At 41.7% G+C, this 21,313-nt stretch overlaps 2 protein-coding genes across 2 annotated transcripts in view; both read right to left on the bottom strand.

Moving 5' to 3' along the window:
- Positions 1-6,648, bottom strand: part of LOC128317811 (E3 ubiquitin/ISG15 ligase TRIM25-like) — a 16,494-nt gene extending 9,846 nt beyond the window's left edge. Inside the window, exons 1-4 of the mRNA XM_053231623.1 lie at positions 6,034-6,648; positions 4,900-4,995; positions 4,532-4,765; positions 3,855-4,026 (exon numbers count right to left, since the gene is read on the bottom strand). Coding sequence (XP_053087598.1) covers positions 3,855-4,026; positions 4,532-4,765; positions 4,900-4,995; positions 6,034-6,624 — 1,093 coding nt within the window. The 5' untranslated portion in view covers positions 6,625-6,648. The remainder of the gene's footprint in view (positions 1-3,854; positions 4,027-4,531; positions 4,766-4,899; positions 4,996-6,033) is intronic.
- A 2,672-nt stretch (positions 6,649-9,320) lies between these two features.
- Positions 9,321-20,882, bottom strand: LOC128317835 (tripartite motif-containing protein 16-like). Its single transcript, XM_053231669.1, has 6 exons — positions 20,228-20,882; positions 18,607-18,702; positions 18,243-18,476; positions 17,459-17,630; positions 17,168-17,227; positions 9,321-10,283 (listed from the first exon to the last, which is right to left on the bottom strand). Exons 1-6 carry the CDS (start codon positions 20,825-20,827, stop codon positions 9,754-9,756), a joined length of 1,692 nt encoding a protein of 563 aa, XP_053087644.1. The 5' UTR covers positions 20,828-20,882; the 3' UTR covers positions 9,321-9,753.
- Between the last annotated feature and the right edge of the window lie 431 nt (positions 20,883-21,313).

Here is a 21,313-nt window from a genome sequence, read left to right on the forward strand (position 1 = left end):
ACTACATCCTATGTAGAAGAGGCAATCTGAAAGAGATTAATGACTGTAAAGTGGTAGTGGGAGAGAGTGTAGCCAGACAGCATAGGATGGTGGTGTGTAGGATGACTTTGATGGTCTATAAGAAGAAGAGATCAAAGATAGAGATAGAGAAGAAAACCAAATGGTGGAAGCTGAAAAAGGAGGAATGTTGTGAGGACTTAAGACAGAAGTTCAGGCAGGCTCTGGGTGGTCAGGTAGTGCTGCCAGATGACTGGGAAAGAAGATAAGGAGACTTGGTGGTGGAATGAGGGAGTTCAGGATAGTATCCAGAGGAAGAGGTTAGCCAAGAGGAAGTGGGTCATGGACAGGACTGAAGAGAATAGACAGGAATACAAGGAGTTACAGCGCAGAGTGAAGAGGGAGGTGTCTAAGGTCAAGCAGGAGGCATATGATGAGTTGTACACTAGGTTAGACACTAGAGAAGGACAGAATGACTTATACAGGTTAGCTAGGCAGAGGGATCGAGATGGGAAGGATGTGCAGCAAGTTAGAGTTATTAAGGATAGAGATGGAAGGGTGCTCACAAGTGAGGAGAGTGTACAGAGGAGATGGAAGGAGTACTTTGAAGAGCTGATGAATGAGGAAAATGAGAGGGAAAAAGAGTAGAAGGGGTGACCTCTGTGGAACAGAAAGTAGATAAGATTAGAAAGGATGAAGTCAGGAAGGCTTAGAAGAGGATGAAGAGTGGAAAGGCTGTTGGTCCTGACGACATCCCGGTGGAGGTCTGGAAGTGTCTAGGAGAGGCAGCAGTGGAATTTTTAACTAGTTTGTTTAACAGGGTTTTAGAGAGTGAGAAGATGCCTGAGGAATGGAGAAGTAGTGTATTAGTGCTTTAAGAATAAGGGTGACGTGCAGCGTTGCAGCAACTATAGGGGGATAAAGTTGATGAGCCATACAATGAAGCTATGGGAAAGAGTAGTGGAAGCTAGGTTAAGGAAGGTAGTGGAAATTTGTGAGCAGCTGTATGGCTTCATGCCCAGAAAGAGCACAACAGATGCAATTTTTGCTCTGAGAATTTTGATGGAGAAGTATAGGGATGGTCAGAGGGAGTTGCACTGTGTGTTTGTAGACTTGGAGAAAGCGTATGACAGGGTGCCAAGAGAAGAGCTGTGGTACTGTATGAGGAAGTCAGGAGTAGCAGAGAAGTATGTCAGAGTGGTGCAGGACATGTATGAGAGGAGCAGGAAAGTGGTGAGGTGTGCTGTAGGTCAGACAGAGGAGTTCAAAGTGGAGGTGGGACTGCATCAGGGATCGGCTCTGAGCCCCTTCCTGTTTGCTATGGTGATGGACCAGTTGTCAGAGGAGGACAGACAGGAGTCTCCTTGCACAATGTCGTTTGTGGATGACATTGTGATCTGTAGTGAGAGCAGGGAGCAGGTGGAGGAAAACCTGGAGAGGTGGAGGTTTGCGCTGGAGAGAAAAGGAATGAAAGTCAGTCGTAGTAAGATGAGTACATGTGTGTGAATGAAAGGGAGGGAAGTGGAACAGTAAGATTACAGGGTGAAGAGGTGAAGAAGGTACAGGAGTTTAAGTACTTGGGGTCAACAGTCCAGAATAATGGAGAGTGTGGGAAAGAGGTAAAGAAGCGAGTGCAGGCAGGTTGGAATGGGTGGAGAAAGTTGTCAGGAGTTCTGTGTGATAGAAAAATATCAGCGAGAATCAAAGGGAAGGTGTACAAGACAGTGGTGAGACCAGCCATGCTGTATGGTTTAGAGACAGTGTCGCTGTGACAGGAGTCAGAGCTAGAGGTAGCAGGGCTGAAGATGTTGAGGTTCTCTTTGGGAGTGACAAGGTTGGACAGGATTAGGAATGAGTATATCAGAGGGACAGCACATGTTGGATGTTTGGGGGACAAAGTTAGGGAGGCCAGATTAAGATGGTTTGGACATGTTCAGAGGAGGGAGAGTGAGTATATTGGTAGGAGAATGTTGGACATGGAGCTGCCAGGCAGGAGGCAAAGAGGAAGGCCAAAGAGGAGGTATATGGAGGTAATAAATGAGGATATGAAGCTAGTGGGTGCAAGTGTTGAGGATACAGAAGATAAGGATAGGTGGAGAGTGATGATTCGCTGTGGTAACCCCTGAAGGAAAAAGCTGAAAAAACGAAGAAGAAGATGATTTAGGGCAAGTCCTTTCAGAGTGTTTTTTTAATCTGTAATTAACCCAGCTGTTAAACCAAATTTTATTAAATATATTAAACATAACAAGTATTGCAGATGATAGTAGTAGACAGTAGTGTTCTGGCACACACAATGTCTAAAATATATGTATTTCAAAAATCTTTAATATAGCATGTAAATTACACTAATAACCACATATAATGAAAGGAAGGTTTGATTAGAGGAAAATAAATGCTCTTTATCTCTGTAGCAGAAGATGGTGATGCAGTACAGCATGCAGTCAATACCACTGACAGAGCATGTCTGTTTGAAGCTAAACACATAAACCCCTCTACAGGTAAGACTGTGCCTTATAGCATTTCTAATTTCATCACCTCATGTTGGTGTATGAGAACAGTAATGACATCAATAACACCACATGACATATTGTTGCTCTTTCCTGCATGTTCTCTCTGCATTTAGTAAAGACAGCTGAGTCTGACAGCAGCCATATCTAATGCAGTGAGATCAGTGTAGTGGGGCAGTGACAAAGTTAGAGTGATGCTTACCGATTCACATGAGTCACATGACCAGTCCCGGGATGGAAACCTGGTGCTTCTTGCACCCTATGCATCTTTTCAACATGCGGCACAAAGACATCTTTCTTTTGGTAATCACTTGTGTGCTAGTTGTTCTTTACACTCACCGTCTACTTTAATAGGAACACCTGTACACCTGCTCATTCATGCAATTATCCAATCAGCCAATGTATAAAATCATGCAGATACAGGTCAAGAGCTTCAGTTAATGTTCACATCAAACATCAGACCCAGGAAAAATTCAATGATTTTTTGTTTTTCACACCATTATGTGTAAACTCCAGAGACTGTTGTGTGTTAAAATCCCAAGAGATCAGCAGTTTCTGAAATACTCAAACCAGCTCATCTGGCACCAACAACCATGCCCCGGTTAAAGTCACAGAGATCACACTTTTTCTTCATTCTGATGTTTGATGGGGATATTACCTGAAGCTCTTGACCTGGATCTGCTTAGAATTTAAATAAAATACAAAAAATCTGTTTAACATGCCTGTTTCTAAGGTAAGAATTGTGTTCGTAGGTTAAAATGATGTCTGTTTCTGCTTTTATATGCATACCTGCTGTTACATATGCTATTCAGTCAACCAATAAAAGTTGTTTAGAAGGTAAACATCATTCTGCATTAATAATTTTGTTAGCATCAATGGGAAAAAATATTTCTTATTATTTAAAGTGCATTTGGTCCCCACAAGGAATAAAAAAAGCTGGCGTGTGTGAGGGTGGACCTCACATATACTAAATACCAGATACCAGATACAGGTCCTACAAGTGACCTCTGTGTGTGTGTGTGTGTGTGTGTGCGCGCTCGCACGTGTGTACATGTTTGTGTGTGTGTGTTTGTGTGTGTGTGTGCATGTGCGTGTATGTGTGTGTGCGTGTACATGCTTGTTGAGTGTCGGAAATGAAGACAAAAAGCATCATCAGGTTGTGTAAAAGATGGAAACAGTTTAACGTGATACAGTCAGTTTATTCATTTTAAATCAATATTTTAGTTAAAAGTGTCAGGTGACTAAACTGTCTGCAAAAAGAAAGCAGGAGCATTGCTAAGAAATAACACTTCACAGAGTGAGTAAAGACGTCCATCATTGTGTTTCTCCATCAGGAACAGCTCCTCTTACCATGTGGAGGGATTTTGTTGAATTCCTCTTCACAGCATTCCTCGAGTCTCTTCTTCAGATCTGAGAGAGAATTCCTCACTCCATCAAATGAGAGATGTTGATGGACAGTGATGCTGGATGTGTGAAAGTTTGGTCTGTCCCATGGGGGAGACCGACGTCCAGAAGCTAAAATCTACAGAAAGCAAATTAAAATTCAAACAAAAATAAACAGCATGCACAAAGAAATTACTTTGGAAAGTAAAAGAAAAGAATAAGGATTTTGTAGCACAGTGTTGCGTCTCTAAGTTTGTCTTTTTGCAAAATTCGTGATTTTTGTCAAAGTTCTGTTTCTACATTACCCAGCATGCATTACACAAATACATCATATAATCATTATGAATCCTCCATCCTCCAACTGTCACAATAAACACATCAGACCAATGAAGTCATAGCTACTCTATCTCAAATCCACAAACTAATATTACTGAACTTAGCTAGGAACCGAAGTCGAGTTAAAGAGAAGCGAAACAGCACTAAACAATAACAAACAGTAATAAACTGTGAAGTCCCCTGATCTCAGGATAACACCAGACACACTTGTGATGTCAGACAGGGACATTTATTCTTGCTTTAACGAGAGGTGTTTTAGAGAGTGTGTGAGGAACAGCTGGGTCTGTAAATCAGACAGTGAGTGTTACCTGGAGGAACTGGATGTGATCGTGTGTGTGTGAAAGCTGCTCCAGATCAGTGACTCTCCTCTGAAGATCAGCAATCTCCTGCTCCAGTTGCTCCAGGAGTCGTTCAGCTCGACTCAGTTCAGCCTTCTCCTGAGCTCTGATCAGCTCCGTCACCTCCGAGCGCTTTTTCTCCATGGAGCTGATCAGCTCAGTAAAGATCCTCTCACTGTCCTCCACTGCTGTCTGTGCACTGAGCTGTTAGGAGACACACACACACAAACAAGATTTAAACCTCATCTATCATTCTCTCTCTTACTGGGACTGTAAGTGACTCGTTGTTCATGTTGTGTGTGTTTCTAGGAGCAGCTCTGTCTCTGCTCACTGCTCACCTTTATAGTGTTCACAGCCTGTTTCAGCTCCTGCACCTTCTTCTTCTTCTCCTGGATTCTCTGCTGGGATTTAATCTGCTCCTGCTTTAACTCACTCTGAAGACACACCAGTTACATCCAGCTGTTAATAAAGTATTAGCTAATTGGTTACATATTAATCTTAGTTAAAAGTACATTAATGTTTCTCAGAGCCGTGAATGCTATGTCGTGTACTGTGTGTTTCTACACTGAGCTGTTAGTTTATTAGCTCCTACATCACAATATCCTTTCAACTGGTAGCTCAGTGTTGTACAATTTCTACATGGGTACTGCATCTTTTAGTGTTCTAGCTAGAAATTACTGCCAAGCTGCTTATGATGAGTGGCAAAATAAAGAGTCCAGACAAAAAAATAAAATTGAATGTTCATTAAAATTTATCTGTATAGTCCTTTTAACAAAGGAGCTTAACACTCTGAGTGGTGCTAATGAAGTACATAAAATGATATAGACATTGTTATACAATTATATTTGCAGTGGTGTTTTGACTGTAAATGTTCTATAGATATCATTACATGGGGTTTTAATTTGATGGCTGGAACTGAAGGATTCTCTGTACTCTGAATCCAGCACACAATTGTATAGAATGTCTTTGTATGCTGTAGCATTACAATTTCCCTTCGCTAGAACTAAGAGACCCAAACGTCTTCCAGCATGACAATGTGCCTCGGCACAAAGCAAGCTCCATGAAGACATGGTGTGTTAAGTTTGGAGTGGAAGAACTCGAGTGTCCTGCACAGAGCCCCGACCTCAACCACATTGAACACCTTTGGCATGAAGTGAAGCCGATTGCACCCCAGCCCTCCTCACCCAACATCAGTTGTGTGTATGTGTGTTTGTTCACCTGCCTCATCCTGTCACAGTTCGTGTGGGCTGAAATGTTCACTAACTGACCTAACCAAATTACGATCATCAGTGTTGTATTTAAGACTCTGTTGACCAGACCACATACACTTTGAATAAGCTTTTACAGAATCCTTCTGATTGATAGTCAAATCAAACTTAAAGTTTAAATCATATAACTGAATTAAGCACCTGTTTCTAGATGGGAAAATATCATTAAAATGTTTTAATTTTGGAAAGCTTTCTCATTCTCACCTGTTTCTCAGCTCTTTCTGCTGTGGCTGTGATGGTGTCGTGACCTTTGTGATTATCCATCGTACACAAATAACAGATGCAGGTTTGATCAGTACGACAGTAGATCTCAATCAGCTTGTTGTGTTGAGAGCAGATCTTCTCTTGTAGTTTCGCTGAGGCTTCAGTTAATGTGTGTTTCTTAAAAGCAGGAGACTGATAGTGAGGACCAAGATGAGTTTCACAAAAGGAAGCCAGACACATCAGACAGGACTTGATGGCTTTGCGTTTTCTCCCGGTGCAGGAATCACACTCCACATCTCCAGGTCCAGCGTAACAGTGAGCAGGAGAAGCAGCTTGGACTTTAGTCTTCTTCAGTTTCTCCACCACTTCAGCCAGCATGTTGTTTCTGTGTAGAACAGGCCTTGGAGTGAAAGTGTCTCTGCACTGAGGACAGCTGTAGACGCCCTTCTGATCCTCCTGATCCCAGCAGCCATTAATACACTCCTTACAGAAACTGTGACCACAGGGGATAGCCACCGGATCCTTCAGGAGATCCAGACACACTGGACAGCTGAACTGGTCCTGATCTACCGAAATACTGGCCTCGGCCATTTTCCTGAACTCAAACACACACACACACAGAGAGAGAGAGCAGGGTTTTTTTTTTACTTTGAATGAACTTTGAGCTTCTGTTTCTATAGTGTGACAGAGAGAGTAGGTGGAGCTTTAAATAAAGAGGGTGTAGCTAACCTCCATGACTGTAATGGTATAGTGTAATATATAATGTGAGTAATTATTAAAGTTGTTAATGTGACATCAGGAGTTTTGTGTTTTCTAATGGATCAAATAAAGATAGTGTCATGGTTACACCGAAGCCTGTGCAGGAATACGATTCCCATCAGGGACAGCACCTCATGGATCATGTCACGTGACTGCTTGCACCTGTTTTCCATTTTGTGTTTAATGAGCACTAGTGTAAGAGTCATGTCTTGCACAGCACTTGTTGTCTAGCTTTTGTCTTTGGTTCTTGTCCTCTTCTCTGTCTCTCCTCTCTCCTTTAATGCCCAATAAATGCTCTGGCAAGAGAACATGCTGCATGTTCTTGCAGAGGTAACTGGTTTTTCCCCGGCTCTAAGGAAGCCAATGGCCTGTTTTACGGGGTGATGCGCATTGCTCCAATTGACTCCTGCATTGATGGTTTTTGCGGTGACCTTTGGGACTTGGTCATGCCACCAGCAGTATCTCCGCCCCCTCCACCCCACCCCCCACCCCCTTCTCTTGGAGCAGCAGATCAGGAAGTGCCCAAGGGTTCCACATCTGGAGCACAGCAGACATGCTGGAGTATCTGCTTTGGCCCATGTATGAAGGTTTGTCATACACTGCCTGGACAAGAAACTGGAACCAGTCGAGCTCAGCTTTCTACAGCTCAGCCCAGGTCACCTTTCTCTCCGGTGCATTGTCCCATCTAGTCCAGGCGCCTGGCTATTTCACATGTGATTTATTTTAAAATGTCTTAATTAAAATTGACATTTGTCTTCACTCAGTGTTAATCAGGTCAGAAAGGTAAGAAAATATTTAACCAGCCAACACCCATCATACAGGCTTTTTATCAGTTTATAGCGGCACATGATGACGTTAATTTTTAACACTGTACAACAGGTCATCTCTGTGTGATATGTGAACACATTTCTGCATAACCATCTGTATATACTGTTTATGTTATACATATGTTGTATATATTATTCACTGTCATTTTTGCACACCTGTTTTTATTGCTCATTTTTTCTTTTATTTATTACTATTACTCTTTTTGATGTTGTACATATCTTTATGTAATATTCAGTGCATTTTTTATAGATCTGCAATTCTGCTTTTAATTTTATTTTTATTCTTTATGCTGCTGTAACATCATTTCCCTCAGGGGACCAAAAAAGTATATCTATCTATCTATCTATCTATCTATCTAATGCTCAGCAGAACAAGAGTGAAACTTAAGTAGTGAAACTCATAATGCATAAACAGCTGTGATTAAGAAATTTACCCTTCCCCACACAAGTAACTCAATCCTTTAAACTTTGAAATTTCTGTGAATCCAACAGCTTTCAGTCTTTTACATGTGAACTGTATTTTATACATAGTAGAGTGAGTTAAAGGAGGATCAGAGGAAACAGGGGTGGCTCGTATCAGCGGGGTATCGGTGACCAACAAACCCACCCCTGTACTGTAGATCACACAGCCAATCAGTAAAAGCCGTGTCATGTGAGTGACACACCCCCTACATTTGAGCTCCAGTGGGCTATATTCTTATAGACTGTGTTAGTAATGTTTCCGTAATACGGCATCAGCAGTCGTGTTATGGTCTCAGTCGCAGATGTAAAGTAATGTAATGAAGTCATGGCCGAGGTTTATTTACTCTATCGTCATTTTCCCCATAAAATGTGTTTGGAGAAGAAATTAAAAGTTGATAGATTGAGCACACATTGTCTAACCCAAGTAGAAATAACACTAAAAGGGACAGACAACAGAACTGTACATGCAGTGTGTTTGATTTGAATGAAAGAGTTACAGCTTTTCTGTTTACTGTGTTTACTATTCAGGGGAAATGCAGTATGAACCCAGTGAAGCATTACGGGCTTGAAACACTAAACAATTATAAATCACTAATGTCCCAGATAGCAAAGAGACCTCGATTCAACGTCTATTTGTAGTTGTATAGGTCAGTATCAACAACATTCTCTGTTTGGTCGAAACTTAGCTGGAGAAATCGCAGTTCTGCGCATGCGCATCATTTGGATCGTAACGGCCAACTGCCACTTCACGCTGAGGTAAAGGAAAGCAAAAATATAAAGATATATTTTGTTCGTCACTTTAATATAGTGGTTTCCATGTGTAATGTTAAATATCATTTTAGAGTTGTAATGTTTTATATTTTGAAGCTTTTATAACGTTCCTGCTTCATTGTTGTGTAATTTATCGTCCTGTTTGCGCGCGTGAGCTAAAGCAGCAGCTAACTCTGAGGTAAATATTGGAACCGTTTTAATTATTTAAATGGGCAACTTGAACACGACAAACTTAACATTTATATGAAGGACCAGCTTATCAATTACATAATTTAGGATTTGAGAAGCTTCACCAGCAGAAGGAAAAATAGAGACGAGACGGGAGAGGCACACAGACACAGCAGAGAGAGGAAAAAATGCGACCGCCTCCAGCGAGAGTCAGAGAGAGAATTACTAAGATCAACAATAATGATAGTTAATATAATTTGAATAATATATTTTATACATAAATAAGAACCACAATGGTAAAAGACACAAAACAGAATTAAAATCATCAGTCCCAATAAACACAAAGGAGCATGTGGGTGGAGTACACATCGTTTAATTAACAATCACAATCATAAAACATAAACAGAAAAGACAGAAGCTGCAATCTTGAACATTTACTGAACAGTGACCTCTAGTCACAGATTTCTCTGTGTCACCGATTTCAGCACAACTCACACAGCTCGCGCGCTGCACTTCTCACTCCTCCATCCTTTTCTCCTGAAATTTTACTAGTTTCTTGTCTGACAGTTCATTTTTAACATTTCCTTTTTAATTATTGTAAAATGACTAATCTGTTTTAATGAATACATTTAAATGAGTGTGTTTTTGTGCAGATGGATTGTGTGCTAGTGAGACAGATGACTGAGCAACAATGTGGCAGTGTGCAGGAATTTTACATAAAACACTACACACTTTATTTTGGATCACACAATCTCACAGTAGACAGCCAATAAAGTCCAAACCCAGCATATAGAGGCTGAGTGAATGTGGTGTGGACTCTGTGGAGGAGCTTCATCGTGTCAGAGACGCTGTAGAAGGACAGAGTTCCTGCACTGTGATCCACATACACTCCTATTCTGGAGGATGATGGAACTCTGAGATCAGTCTTAATGTTGTTGTGACAGAAACAGAGAGAAGAAGAAGAAGAACACCGCAGACTCCAGGACTGATTGTTGTATCCAAACACACACTCATTACCCCGTCCTTTTCTGCTGATGTCTTTATATGAGACTGATATGTACACACCATCACCACTCCACTCCACCTCCCAGTAACAGCGTCCACACACACTCTCCTTACACAACACCTGCCAAGTAGAGTCAAATCTCTCTGGATGATCAAAGTACTGCTGCTCGCTCTTACTGCATCTCACCGCTCTGTTCTTCTCAGACAGAATGAGTTTACGATGTGCCGTGTTGGGATCCAGAGTCAGATAACAGAAATCTGAAATAAAAAAGAAAAACAAACTGAACATGGCATATTTTATTAAAAGTGTAAGCGCTAAGCATATAGCCAATATAATAATTTGCTTTTTAATATTTAACCAGAGAGTTGTAGTTTTTCACCATCCTTTTATCAATACAAAGAAGCGTACCCGGAAGTGCTAATGGACTACATTTCCCATGAGGAGGCACCTCCGCCATTACTAATTTACATTTTAGAAAGAGCCAGTGTGAGTTTAACTGAAAGGACAGTGCCACTTCAGCACCACTATTGTTTTGGACAGCTGGAGTGCGTGTGGCGGAGTGAATTAATTCTTCACGGCTGACTGACAATCTCCGCCGCAGCAGCAATCTACCCTCATCGCAGCAGATAAGGTAGGAGACGTGTATATAGCTCCACTAACGGCTCTCTCTCTCTCTGCCTCTCTGCTTTTAGAAGGCGACGTCAGCAGGGAAGACGGTCCCCTTTTACCTCCTGCTGTGCTTGGGGCTCTCTAAAAGCTACCATTACTAACTCTTCGTCTCCTCAGTGTGCCGCTACATGGAGATTGCTGCACCAACCTCGGAGACGACCTCACCTGCACTCAACCTCACCAGCCCCTTCATATTCGATTTACTGCTGCACAACTTGTCACTGTAAATGAAAGAGCACATTCCCCTAACAAAGACCTCACTGTGCTGTGTTCCTTTGTATGCTAAGGTCTCGCTCATGACAGTATCTTGAGGGGGATGTATAAAAAAGTGTTGTACAATCGCCAGTTCTTCAGTCTAAGGTACCTTAGGGGTTATATCAGTCAGGGTTTAATCTGAATTTCCACTGACCCTTTCTCTTAAAAAAGACCTAATCTCATACACACCCACACACAGCCATACACACACACACACACATTTTGTAATATTGAGGGGACCAAGCCTGAGTAATAATAATTACTAAGTAATGGGTACAGGTAACAATGTACAATCAGCTGACGTGTTATATTGGTCAGAGTTCACTCTGAATTTCCACTTACCCTTTCTATTAAAGTCGTAACACATCCTACTTATACACACGTGTATTGTAACATTGTGGGGACCATGTCTGGGTAATACTGTACAATCCCCTGTTGTACAATAATCTACTGTTGTGGATGAAACTCAACTTCTCAGGAATAGTGAGATCAAACAAGGACACCTAAAGGTTGGATACTTCCTTAATTGCCTAGTTGGGTTCTAGACAGAAGGCAATGAAAAACAAAACAAAACCCTTAAGTCATTTGAGCATCCCTGGACACATGACTCTATTTTCCTCCCTTCTACTCTATTCTAATAGTTATTCACTGTGGCTTTTGTTAAAAAAAAATCTTGTGGTTAAAATTATAAGAAAATGACAGTTACTTTTGTTAAAGGCAAGTACTGGAAAATATGAATACAAACAATTTTGATGACCACATGGCAAAACAAGGCAAAGATGCTAGTGATGTGATGCTTCCAGAACACTATTTGCTTTGGCTGACCAAAGTAAAGAGAGCTAAGATTGTCTTCTAAAGATAAGCCTTTAGCTTTTATTCTAATATACTTGTGTCAGGTTATGTTCTTATTTAGTACATCCTCTTGTCTATGTAATGTTACATTTATAATGATTCAACTGAGTTGATGTATTTATAATGATGTATTTCTAAAGAAGAGATGATGTTACTGCTTAATAAATGGTATCCAAGTGGTATCCAAATGGTAGCCAAGTACCAGTGCAGACTATTGATGAAGTGTTGAAGCATATAAGGTATATATATGTGTACATATATATATATCATTATTTTTTAGATTCTGTAAGTATTTTCTAGGTTCCTGTAAGAGAAGAGTCTGGTGCTGTAAAGCAGTAGGCACTGTGTATCTAAAAAATCAGATTGCAGCACTGAAGAGAAACATACTTACCTCAGTGCAGCTATGTGGACAAGGATTAAATCCCATGGTTTCACATGCTACCTATTACACTGTTGCCTTTATTTTTAACAGCACAGAGTTTTTTATTGTTTACAACAGCTTCAGTTTTTTGCTTCATTGGCTGTGAACAGTGCAGTTCATCATTGGCAGGTGATGCTATCTCAGTGACATGGAACTATTTGTAATTTTTAGAGCTATTCTGGCTTTTCGTAGTTGTTAACTAGATAACTTACCTAATTTCCTTAGAAACGTACTTAAACTACAGCCTTACTATTGAATATTTACAACTGTACCCCCCTGTGACATTGTTAATCTCTGTGCCTCTTTGTTCTTACAGTTGTGCTCAAAAGTTTGAATACCTTGGCAGAAATTGTGAAATATTGGCATTGATTTTGAAAATATGACTGATCATGCAAAAAATTGTCTTTTATTTAAGGATAGTGATCATATGAAGCTATTTATTATCACATAGTTGTTTGGCTCCTTTTTAAATCATAATGATAACAGAAATCACCCAAATGGCCCTGATCAAAATTTACATACCCTTGAATGTTTGGCCTTGTTACAGACACACAAGGTGACACACACAGGTTTAAACAGCAATTAAAGGTTAATTTCTCACACCTGTGGCTTTTTAAATTGCAATTAGTGTCTGTGTTTTTATAGTCAATGAGTCTGTTAGCTCTCACATGGATGCACTGTGCAGACTAGATACTGAGCCATGCGGAGCAAAAAAGAACTGTCAAAATACCTGTGTAACAAGGTAGTGGAACTTTATAAAGATGGAAAAGGATATAAAAAGATATCCAAAGCCTTGAAAATGCCAGTCGGTACTGTTCAATCACTTATTAAGAAGTGGAAAATTCAGGGATCTCTTGATACCAAGCCAATGTCAGGTAAACCAAGAAAGATTTCAGCCACAACTGCCAGAAGAATTGTTCAGGTTACAAAGAAAAACCCACAGATAACCTCAGGAGAAATACAGGCTGCTCTGGAAAAAGATGGTGTGGTCGTTTCAAGGAGCACAATACGACGATACTTGAACAAAAATGCCAGAAAGAAGCCTTTACTGCGCCAATGCCACAAAAAAGCCCGGGTTACAGTATGCCCGACAACACCTTGATACGCCTCACAGCTTCTGGCGCACTGTAATTTGGAGTGACGAGACCAAAATAGAGCCTTATGATCACAACGATAAGCGCTATGTTTGCAGAGGGGTCAAAAAGGCCTATAATGAAAAGAATACCATCTCCAGTGTGAAGCATGGTGGTGGCTCACTGATGTTTTGGGGGGGGGTGTTAGCTCTAAAGGCACGGGGAATCTTGTGAAAATTGATGGCAAGATGAATGCAGAATATTATCAGAAAATACTAGCAGACAGTTTGGATTCTTCTGCATGAAAGCTGCGCATGGGACGCTCTTGGACTTTCCAGCACTGTTGCTGTGTTTGTCAATGAGAGATGGTGTGTTTGTCAATGAGAGATGGTGCAAACCAGGACATTGTTCAGTGAAAATGGAACTGTGCAGCAAGGACATTGAACTGTTAGCTGTTAGCATGAGGCCATTCTACTTGCCACGGGAGTTCTCGCATGTTATTGCAATAGCTGCGTATGTGCCCCCCTCTGCTAAGGCAGACATTGCCTGCGATACACTGCTCTCTGTTACCAACAGGCTGCAGACACAACACCCACAGGCCCTCTTCCTCATCTCTGGAGACTTTAACCATGCACCACCCTCCTCTGTGTTACCAACACTCACACAATATGTCACATGTCACACAAGAGACAATAAAACATTGGACTTATTTTATGCCAACACCAAGGAGGCATATTCTGCATCCCCCCTTCCCCCCCTTGGCAGAGCTGACCACAATATTGTCTATCTACAGCCTGTGTATAAACCTGTTGTACACAGGCACCCTGTGGAGTCCCGTGTGGTGAAGAGGTGGTCCACTGAGAGCGAGGAGGCTCTGAGGGTCTGCTTTAACACCACTGTGTGGGCTGAGTGTATCACAGACACCATAACAGGCTATATCAACTTCTGTGTTGAAAACACTGTGCCCTCCAAAACGGTACGGTGTTTTGCTAACAACAAACCGTGGATTACCCCTGACATCAAAGCTCTCCTGAAGGAGAAGAAGAGAGCTTTCAGGTCAGGGGACAAGGAGGAACTCAGGGCTGTACAAAAGGAGCTGAGAAAGAAGATCAGGGAGGGCAAGGCCAGCTACAAGAGGAAGATGGAGGAGCAGCTGAAGCAGCAAAACATCAGTGGGGTGTGGAGGAGCCTAAAGACCATCTCAGGCTTCAAAGCACCCCACTCCCAGGTTGTGGGGGACCTGCAGTGGGTCAATGACTTGAACCATCACTTCAACCGGTTTGACCAGTCACCCACTACTCCCCCCATGCAGCTGCACCACACCTCGTCAATGGGACAATGCCCCCCTCCCCCAGCCCCTCACACCTCTGGCTCACTCCACACCACCCCCTCACAGCCCCATGGACTCATTCACCCCCTCAGCCCACCCCTGTCTTTCACACCTGGCCAGGTGAGGAAAGAGCTGAGGAGGATCAAAGCAAGGAAGGCAGCTGGACCTGACGGTATCGGCTCCAGGCTCCTGAAATCCTGCGCAGAGGAACTGTGTGGGATTATGGGGCAAGTCTTCAACATGTGATCTTCCTGCTGCACCGTGCTCTAACTCACCTGGAGAAGCCCGGCAGCGCTGTGAGGATTTTATTCTTTGACTTCTCCAGCGCATTCAACACAATTCAACCATTGCTTTTGAGGGACAAGCTGGAGTGGGCTGGAGTGGACTCACATCTGGCGGAGTGGGTCCTGGACTATCTCACAGATAGGCCCCAGTTTGTGAGAGCTAGGGACTGCGTATCTGACACCCTGACCTGCAGTGTGGGTGTCCCCCAGGGCACGGTGCTCGCACCCTTCCTTTTCACCCTCTACACTGCAGACTTCAGATACAACACGGACAGCTGTGTCCTGCTCAAGTTCTCTGACGACTCAGCCATCGTTGGCCTGATCAGTGACGACGATGACGCAGAGTACAGAAGACTGATGCAGGACTTCGTGGACTGGTGTCGGCCAAATCACCTCCTCATCAACGCGGGAAAGACCAAGGAGGTGGTGGTGGATTTCCGCAGACACCGGTCTGCCCCCTCACTGGTGAACATCCAGGGAATGGACATTGAGAGAGTACCTGGGTGTTCACCTAAACCACAAACTGGACTGGACTCACAACACAGACAGACTGTACAGGAAGGGTCAGAGCAGGCTCTACCTCCTGAGGAGACTGCGGTCCTTTGGTGTGCAGGGGGCGCTCTTAAGACTTTTTATGACTCTGTGGTCGCCTCAGCCATCCTGTATGGTGTGGTCTGTTGGAGCAGCAGCATCACTGAGAGGGAGAGGAAAAAGCTGGACAAGGTCATCAAGAGGTCCAGCTCTGTCCTGGGCTGTCCTCTGGACTCAGTGCGGGAGGTTGGTGACAGACGGGTCCTGACAAAACTGACATCTATGCTGGACCATGAGTCCCACCCCCTGCGGGACGTCCTGTCAGCTCTGGAGAGCAGCTTCAGTGACAGACTGCTCCACCCTCAGTGTGTAAAGGAGAGATTTCGTTGGTCTTTCCTTCCTGCTGCTGTAAGACTTTTTAATGAACACTGCTGATTTATTTATTTATAAACTCTCAGTGCAGTATTTACACTCACATTTATGTGCAATATCAGTGTGCAATATTTTAATGTGCAATACCGTCACACTACTGGCAAGCTACACTATTCTCAACCAACCTGTACTTATGTGTATATACCCCTCTCCTTTTTTTGTTTTGTGTTAGGATTTTTGCTTTTAGCACTATTTAAGCCATTTATGTACAGAATAGTTTTTTAATCTACCTTGTTCTTGTGTGCATACTCTTTCTGTACTGTACCCCTGCTGTTCTTGTGTGCATACTCTTTCTGTACTGTACCCCTGCAGTTGCTAAATGCAATTTCCCCACTGCGGGACAAATAAAGGAATATCTTACTCTTACTCTTACACGACAATGACCCTAAGGCCAAGCTGAGCCTCCAGTGGTTTCAGCAGAAAAAGGTGAAGGTTCTGGAGTGGCCATCACAGTCTCCTGACCTTAATATCATTGAGCCACTCTGGGGAGATCTCAAACGTGTGGTTTGTGCAAGATGACCAAAGCTGGAGGCATTTTGCCAAGACGAAAGGGCAGCTATACCACGTGCAAGAATTTGGGGCCTCATAGACAACTATTACAAAAGACTGCACACTGTCATTGATGCTAAAGGGGGCAATACATAGTATTAAGAACTAAGGGTATGCAGACTTTTGAATAGGGGTCATTTCATTTTGTTCTTTGTTGCCATGTCTTGTATTATGATTGTGCCAGTTATACCTACAGCTGAATATGAATCCCATAAGAAATAAAAGAATGTGTTTTGCCTGCTCACTCATATTTTCTTTAAAAATGGTATATATATTACCAATTCTCCAAGGATATGCAAACTTTTGAGTACAACTGTACATTACCCTCGTAGCTCCTGTACCAAACTAAAGAATGTCAGATACTATACATAGTATAATGGATGATTGACTACATTTGGAGTAAAGGGAACATTGTGTTCATTTGATTATACAAACCCATATAAATAACTGCGCATTTGGGTTTTGTAATGCACAGCTTGTAATACTAATATTAAAAGTGTCAGAGTTATATATTCCATTTTCTAGCATCTACCAACAAACTACACTGAATAGAAAATTTAATGTAGAAACATCCACAGTAATAATAAAAACTGTTGTACATTTGCTATTCAGTAAGCCAATAAGTTATTTAGAAGGTAAACTGGATTAATAATTTTGTTAGCATCAATGGAAAAAATATTATTTCTTATTACTTAAAGTGCATTTGTTGTGTGTGTGTGTGTGTGTGTGTGTGTTTTAGACGTACATTTCAGAAAATCTTCTCTGCTCTGTGGCTCTGGTAGTGAAATGATCTGAACTGCTGCAGCTGTGGAGAGAAAAATGGAAATGAAGACAAAAAGCATCATCAGGTTGTGTAAAAGATGGAAAAAGTTTAAAGTGATAGTTTATTCATTTTAAATCAATATTTTAGTTAAAAGTGACAGGAGAGTAAACTGTCTGCAGAAAGAAAGCATTAGCATTGCTAAGAAATAACACTTCACCGAGCGAGTAAAGACATCCATCTTTGTGTTTCTCCATCAGGAACAGCTCCTCTTACCATGTGGAGGAATTTTGTTGAATTCCTCTTCACAGAATTCCTCGAGTCTCTTCTTCAGATTTGAGAGAGAATTCCTCACTCCATCAAATGAGAGATGTTGAGGGACAGTGATGCTGGATGTGTGAAAATCTGGTCTGCCCAATGGAGGAGACTGACGTCCAGAAGCTAAAGCCTACAGAAAGCAAATTAAATTTAAAACAGCATGTGTAAACAAATTTTCCTGCAGTTACATTCATATAAAAGAATAAGGATTTTGTAGTGCAGTGTTGTGTCTGTCAGTTTCAGTGCTTTCGCAGAATTAATGATTTTTAAAAAAGGTCATATTTATATCCATCATTGTCCTGTCAATACATTACCCAGTATCCATTACACAAATACATTATATAATCATTATGAATCCTCCCTATGAGACATCAGTTTTTAATGTCGTAGCCATAGATTTAGGAAAACAGTAGATACATTAGTCAGTGTTGGTGGCTACTGTGATCCTTCATTGCTCAACTGTCACGATAAACACATCAGACAATTGAAGTCATAGCTACTCGATCACAAGTCCACAAACTAATATTACTGAACTTAGCTAAGAACTGAAGTCGAGTTAAAGAGAAGCTAAACAGCACTAAACAATAACAAACAGTAATAAACTGTGAAGTCACCTGATCTCAGGATAACACCAGACACACTTGTGATGTCAGACAGGGACATTTATTGTTGCTTTAATGAGAGGTGTTTTAGAGAGTGTGTGAGGAACAGCTGGGTCTGTAGATCAGACAGTGAGTGTTACCTGGAGGAAATGGATGTGATCATGTGTGTGAGAAAGCTGCTCCAGCTCAGTGGCTCTCCTCTGAAGTTCAGCAATCTCCTGCTCCAGTTGCTCCAGGAGTTGTTCAGCTCGACTCAGTTCAGCCTTCTCCTGAGCTCTGATCAGCTCCGTCACCTCCGAGCGCTTTTTCTCCATGGAGCTGATCAGCTCAGTAAAGATCCTCTCACTGTCCTCCATTGCTGTCTGTGCACAGAGCTGTTAGGAGACACAGAGACACAAGATTTAAAGCTCATCTATCATTCCCTCTCTTACTGGGACTCTAAATGACTCATTGTCCATGTTGTGTGTGTTTCTAGGAGCAGCTCTGTCTCTGCTCACTGCTCACCTTTATAGTGTTCACAGCCTGTTTCAGCTCCTGCACCTTCTTCTTCTTCTCCTGGATTCTCTGCTGGGATTTCATCTGCTCCTCCTTTAGCTCACTCTGAGGACACATCAATTATTTTCAGCTCTTTATGAAGCACATTAACCTTTATTAATTCCCACATCACAATACCTAATCACCTGGCAGCACAGTGTTGTAGAATTTCCATATGGTTACTGCATTTTGTAGTGTTACTAGCTAGATATAACTTCCATTCTGCTTATGGTCAGCGGCAAAATAAAGAGTAAAAATTGGCCAGACTGATGACCAAAACGACTGCTGCTAACTTCAGATTTATTCAAATTTATTTGTATTGTGCTTTTGAGAATATAAATTGTCACAAAGGAGCTTAAATCTCTGAGTGATACAAATGAAGTCCATAAAAATTGTATAGACATTGTTATACAGTAAATATTCAGTTATGTTTTAAGTGTAAATTTTCTGTAGTTTCATGTCATAGGTTTTTTTGTTATGACAGGATTCTCTGTGCTCTGAGTCCAGTTAGCTAGCAGATGGAAGATTAGCCCAGTGGATGAATGCTAGATGTGGATGAACTCTGGCCACTGTAGAGTCTTGGAGGCAGGGCTTTGTGTAAGTGATATGGATGGGAGGTGGAAGAGTAAAAAAAAAAAAGAGAACTGTAAGTTGTAAGGTGCAATGTCTCAGATGCCTCCCAGAGGGATTCTGAAGTCCAGAGGAGTTCAAGATCAAATTCAGCTCCAATCTTCAGTCTCTCTTCAATTCAATGTTTACGAAGTGTTTAAGTGTTGGTTTGAGCTTGTTTTGGTGCACAGTCATGCTCACATCTTATATGAAGTAACTCACAAATGCTTAAATTTTTTTTCTTTTTGCTTTATTTTTGCGGCACTATATGACCGTCACACCCATATGTGGTTCTTCCCCAAACTGTTGCCACAAAGTTGCAAGCACACAATTGTGTAGAATGTCTCTGTATGCTGTATCATTACAATTTCCCTTCACAGGAACTAAGAGGCCAAAACCTGTTCCAGCATGACAGTGCCCCTGTGCACAAAGCGAGCTCCATGAAGACATGGTGTGTTAAGTTTGGAGTGGAAGAACTCAACTGTCCTGCACAGAGCCCTGACCTCAACCCCACTGAACATCTTTGGAATGAACTGGAACACCGACTGCACCCCAGACCTCCTCACCAACATCAGTGCTTGATCTGACTAATGCTCTTGTAACTGAATGAACACAAATCCCCACAGCCACACTCCAAAATCTAGTGGAAAGCCTTCGCAGAAGAGTGGAGCTTACTATAACAGTTTCGTTTATGTTTACTTTACCTCAGTTCTCTGTATGTGTGTGTGTTCACCCATCATAGTTGCGTGTTGGCTGAAATGTTCACTAACAGGTCTGACCAGATTACGACTATCACTGAGGATAAATTTAACACTCAGTTAACCAGAACACATACAATTTTAATAAGTGTTTACAGAATCCTTCTGATTGATACATAGATAAAAATTAATGTTTTAAATCATATAACTGACTAAAGCACCTGTTTCTAGATGGGAAAATATAATTAAGATGATTTAATTTTGGAAAACTTTCTCCTTCTTACCAGTTTCTCAGCTCTTTCTCCTGTGGCTATGACGGTGTCGTGACCTTTGTGATTATCCATCATACACAAATAACAGATGCAGGTTTGATCAGTACGACAGTAGATCTCAATCAGCTTCTTATGTTGAGAGCAGATCTTCTCTTGTAGTTTTGCTGAAGCTTCAATTAATGTGTGTTTCTTAAAAGCAGGAGACTGATAGTGAGGATCAAGGTGAGTTTCACAAAAGGAAGCCAGACACATCAGACAGGACTTGATGGCTTTGTGTTTTCTCCCGGTACAGAAATCACACTCCACATCTCCAGGTCCAGCGTAACAGTGAGCAGGAGAAGCAGCTTGAAGTTCAGTCTTTTTCAGTTTCTCCACCACTTCAGTCAGCAAGTTGTTTCTGCATAGAACAGGCCTTGTAGTGAAAGTGTCTCTGCACTGAGGACAGCTGTAGACACCCTTCTGATCCTCCTGATCCCAGCAGCCATTAATACACTCCTTACAGAAACTGTGACCACAGGGGATAGCCACCGGATCCTTCAGGAGATCCAGACAGACTGGACAGCTGAACTGGTCCACTGAAAATTGATCTGCTGAAATACTGGCTTCAGCCATTTTCCTGCACTCACACACACACACACACACAGAGAGAGAGATCAGTTTTGTTTTCTCTGAAATGAGGAGTTACTTCCTGGTTCTTTGATTGTATAAGAGAGAGAGGAGGAGGAGCACAAACGCAGGTAGGTTATGAACACTCCTCTGTTAATCATTTCATCTCCCTTCAGTGCATAAATACAACCCATGTAGCTACACTTACTAGGATTAATTTCAGTAAATACACAAAGAGTGGGTCTTAATTTTCTGGTGTTTTTTTGCATTCTGACACTTCAAGCAAAACTTTCAGCCTTGGTGATAAATTGAACATTACAATTCTTACAATTTAACAACTTATTCATGGTGACATCTTTAAAATTATTTTTAAAAAAGTCCTGAAGATGTCGGAAAACTTAAATTTACAGCTTTACTTCTGACTGTGCTTATACAGGAGATTTCTTCTATAAATGTTAAATAAACGTCTCCTTAAATTAAGAAAACCATATC

The sequence above is a fragment of the Pangasianodon hypophthalmus genome, chromosome 30, assembly GCF_027358585.1.
Source record: "Pangasianodon hypophthalmus isolate fPanHyp1 chromosome 30, fPanHyp1.pri, whole genome shotgun sequence".
Lineage (NCBI taxonomy): Eukaryota > Metazoa > Chordata > Actinopteri > Siluriformes > Pangasiidae > Pangasianodon > Pangasianodon hypophthalmus.

Bases quoted from the DNA above. Each gene is read 5' to 3' on its own strand.
- LOC128317835 (XM_053231669.1), bottom strand. From the start codon at position 20,827: ATGGCTGAAGCCAGTATTTCAGCAGATCAATTTTCAGTGGACCAGTTC. The intron at 17,228-17,458 runs GTAAGAGGAGCT...TTCTCTCCACAG, and splicing joins CAACAAAATTCCTCCACATG to CTGCAGCAGTTCAGATCATT. The intron at 10,284-17,167 runs GTACGTCTAAAA...TTTTTATTTCAG, and splicing joins CAGAGAAGATTTTCTGAAAT to ATTTCTGTTATCTGACTCTG.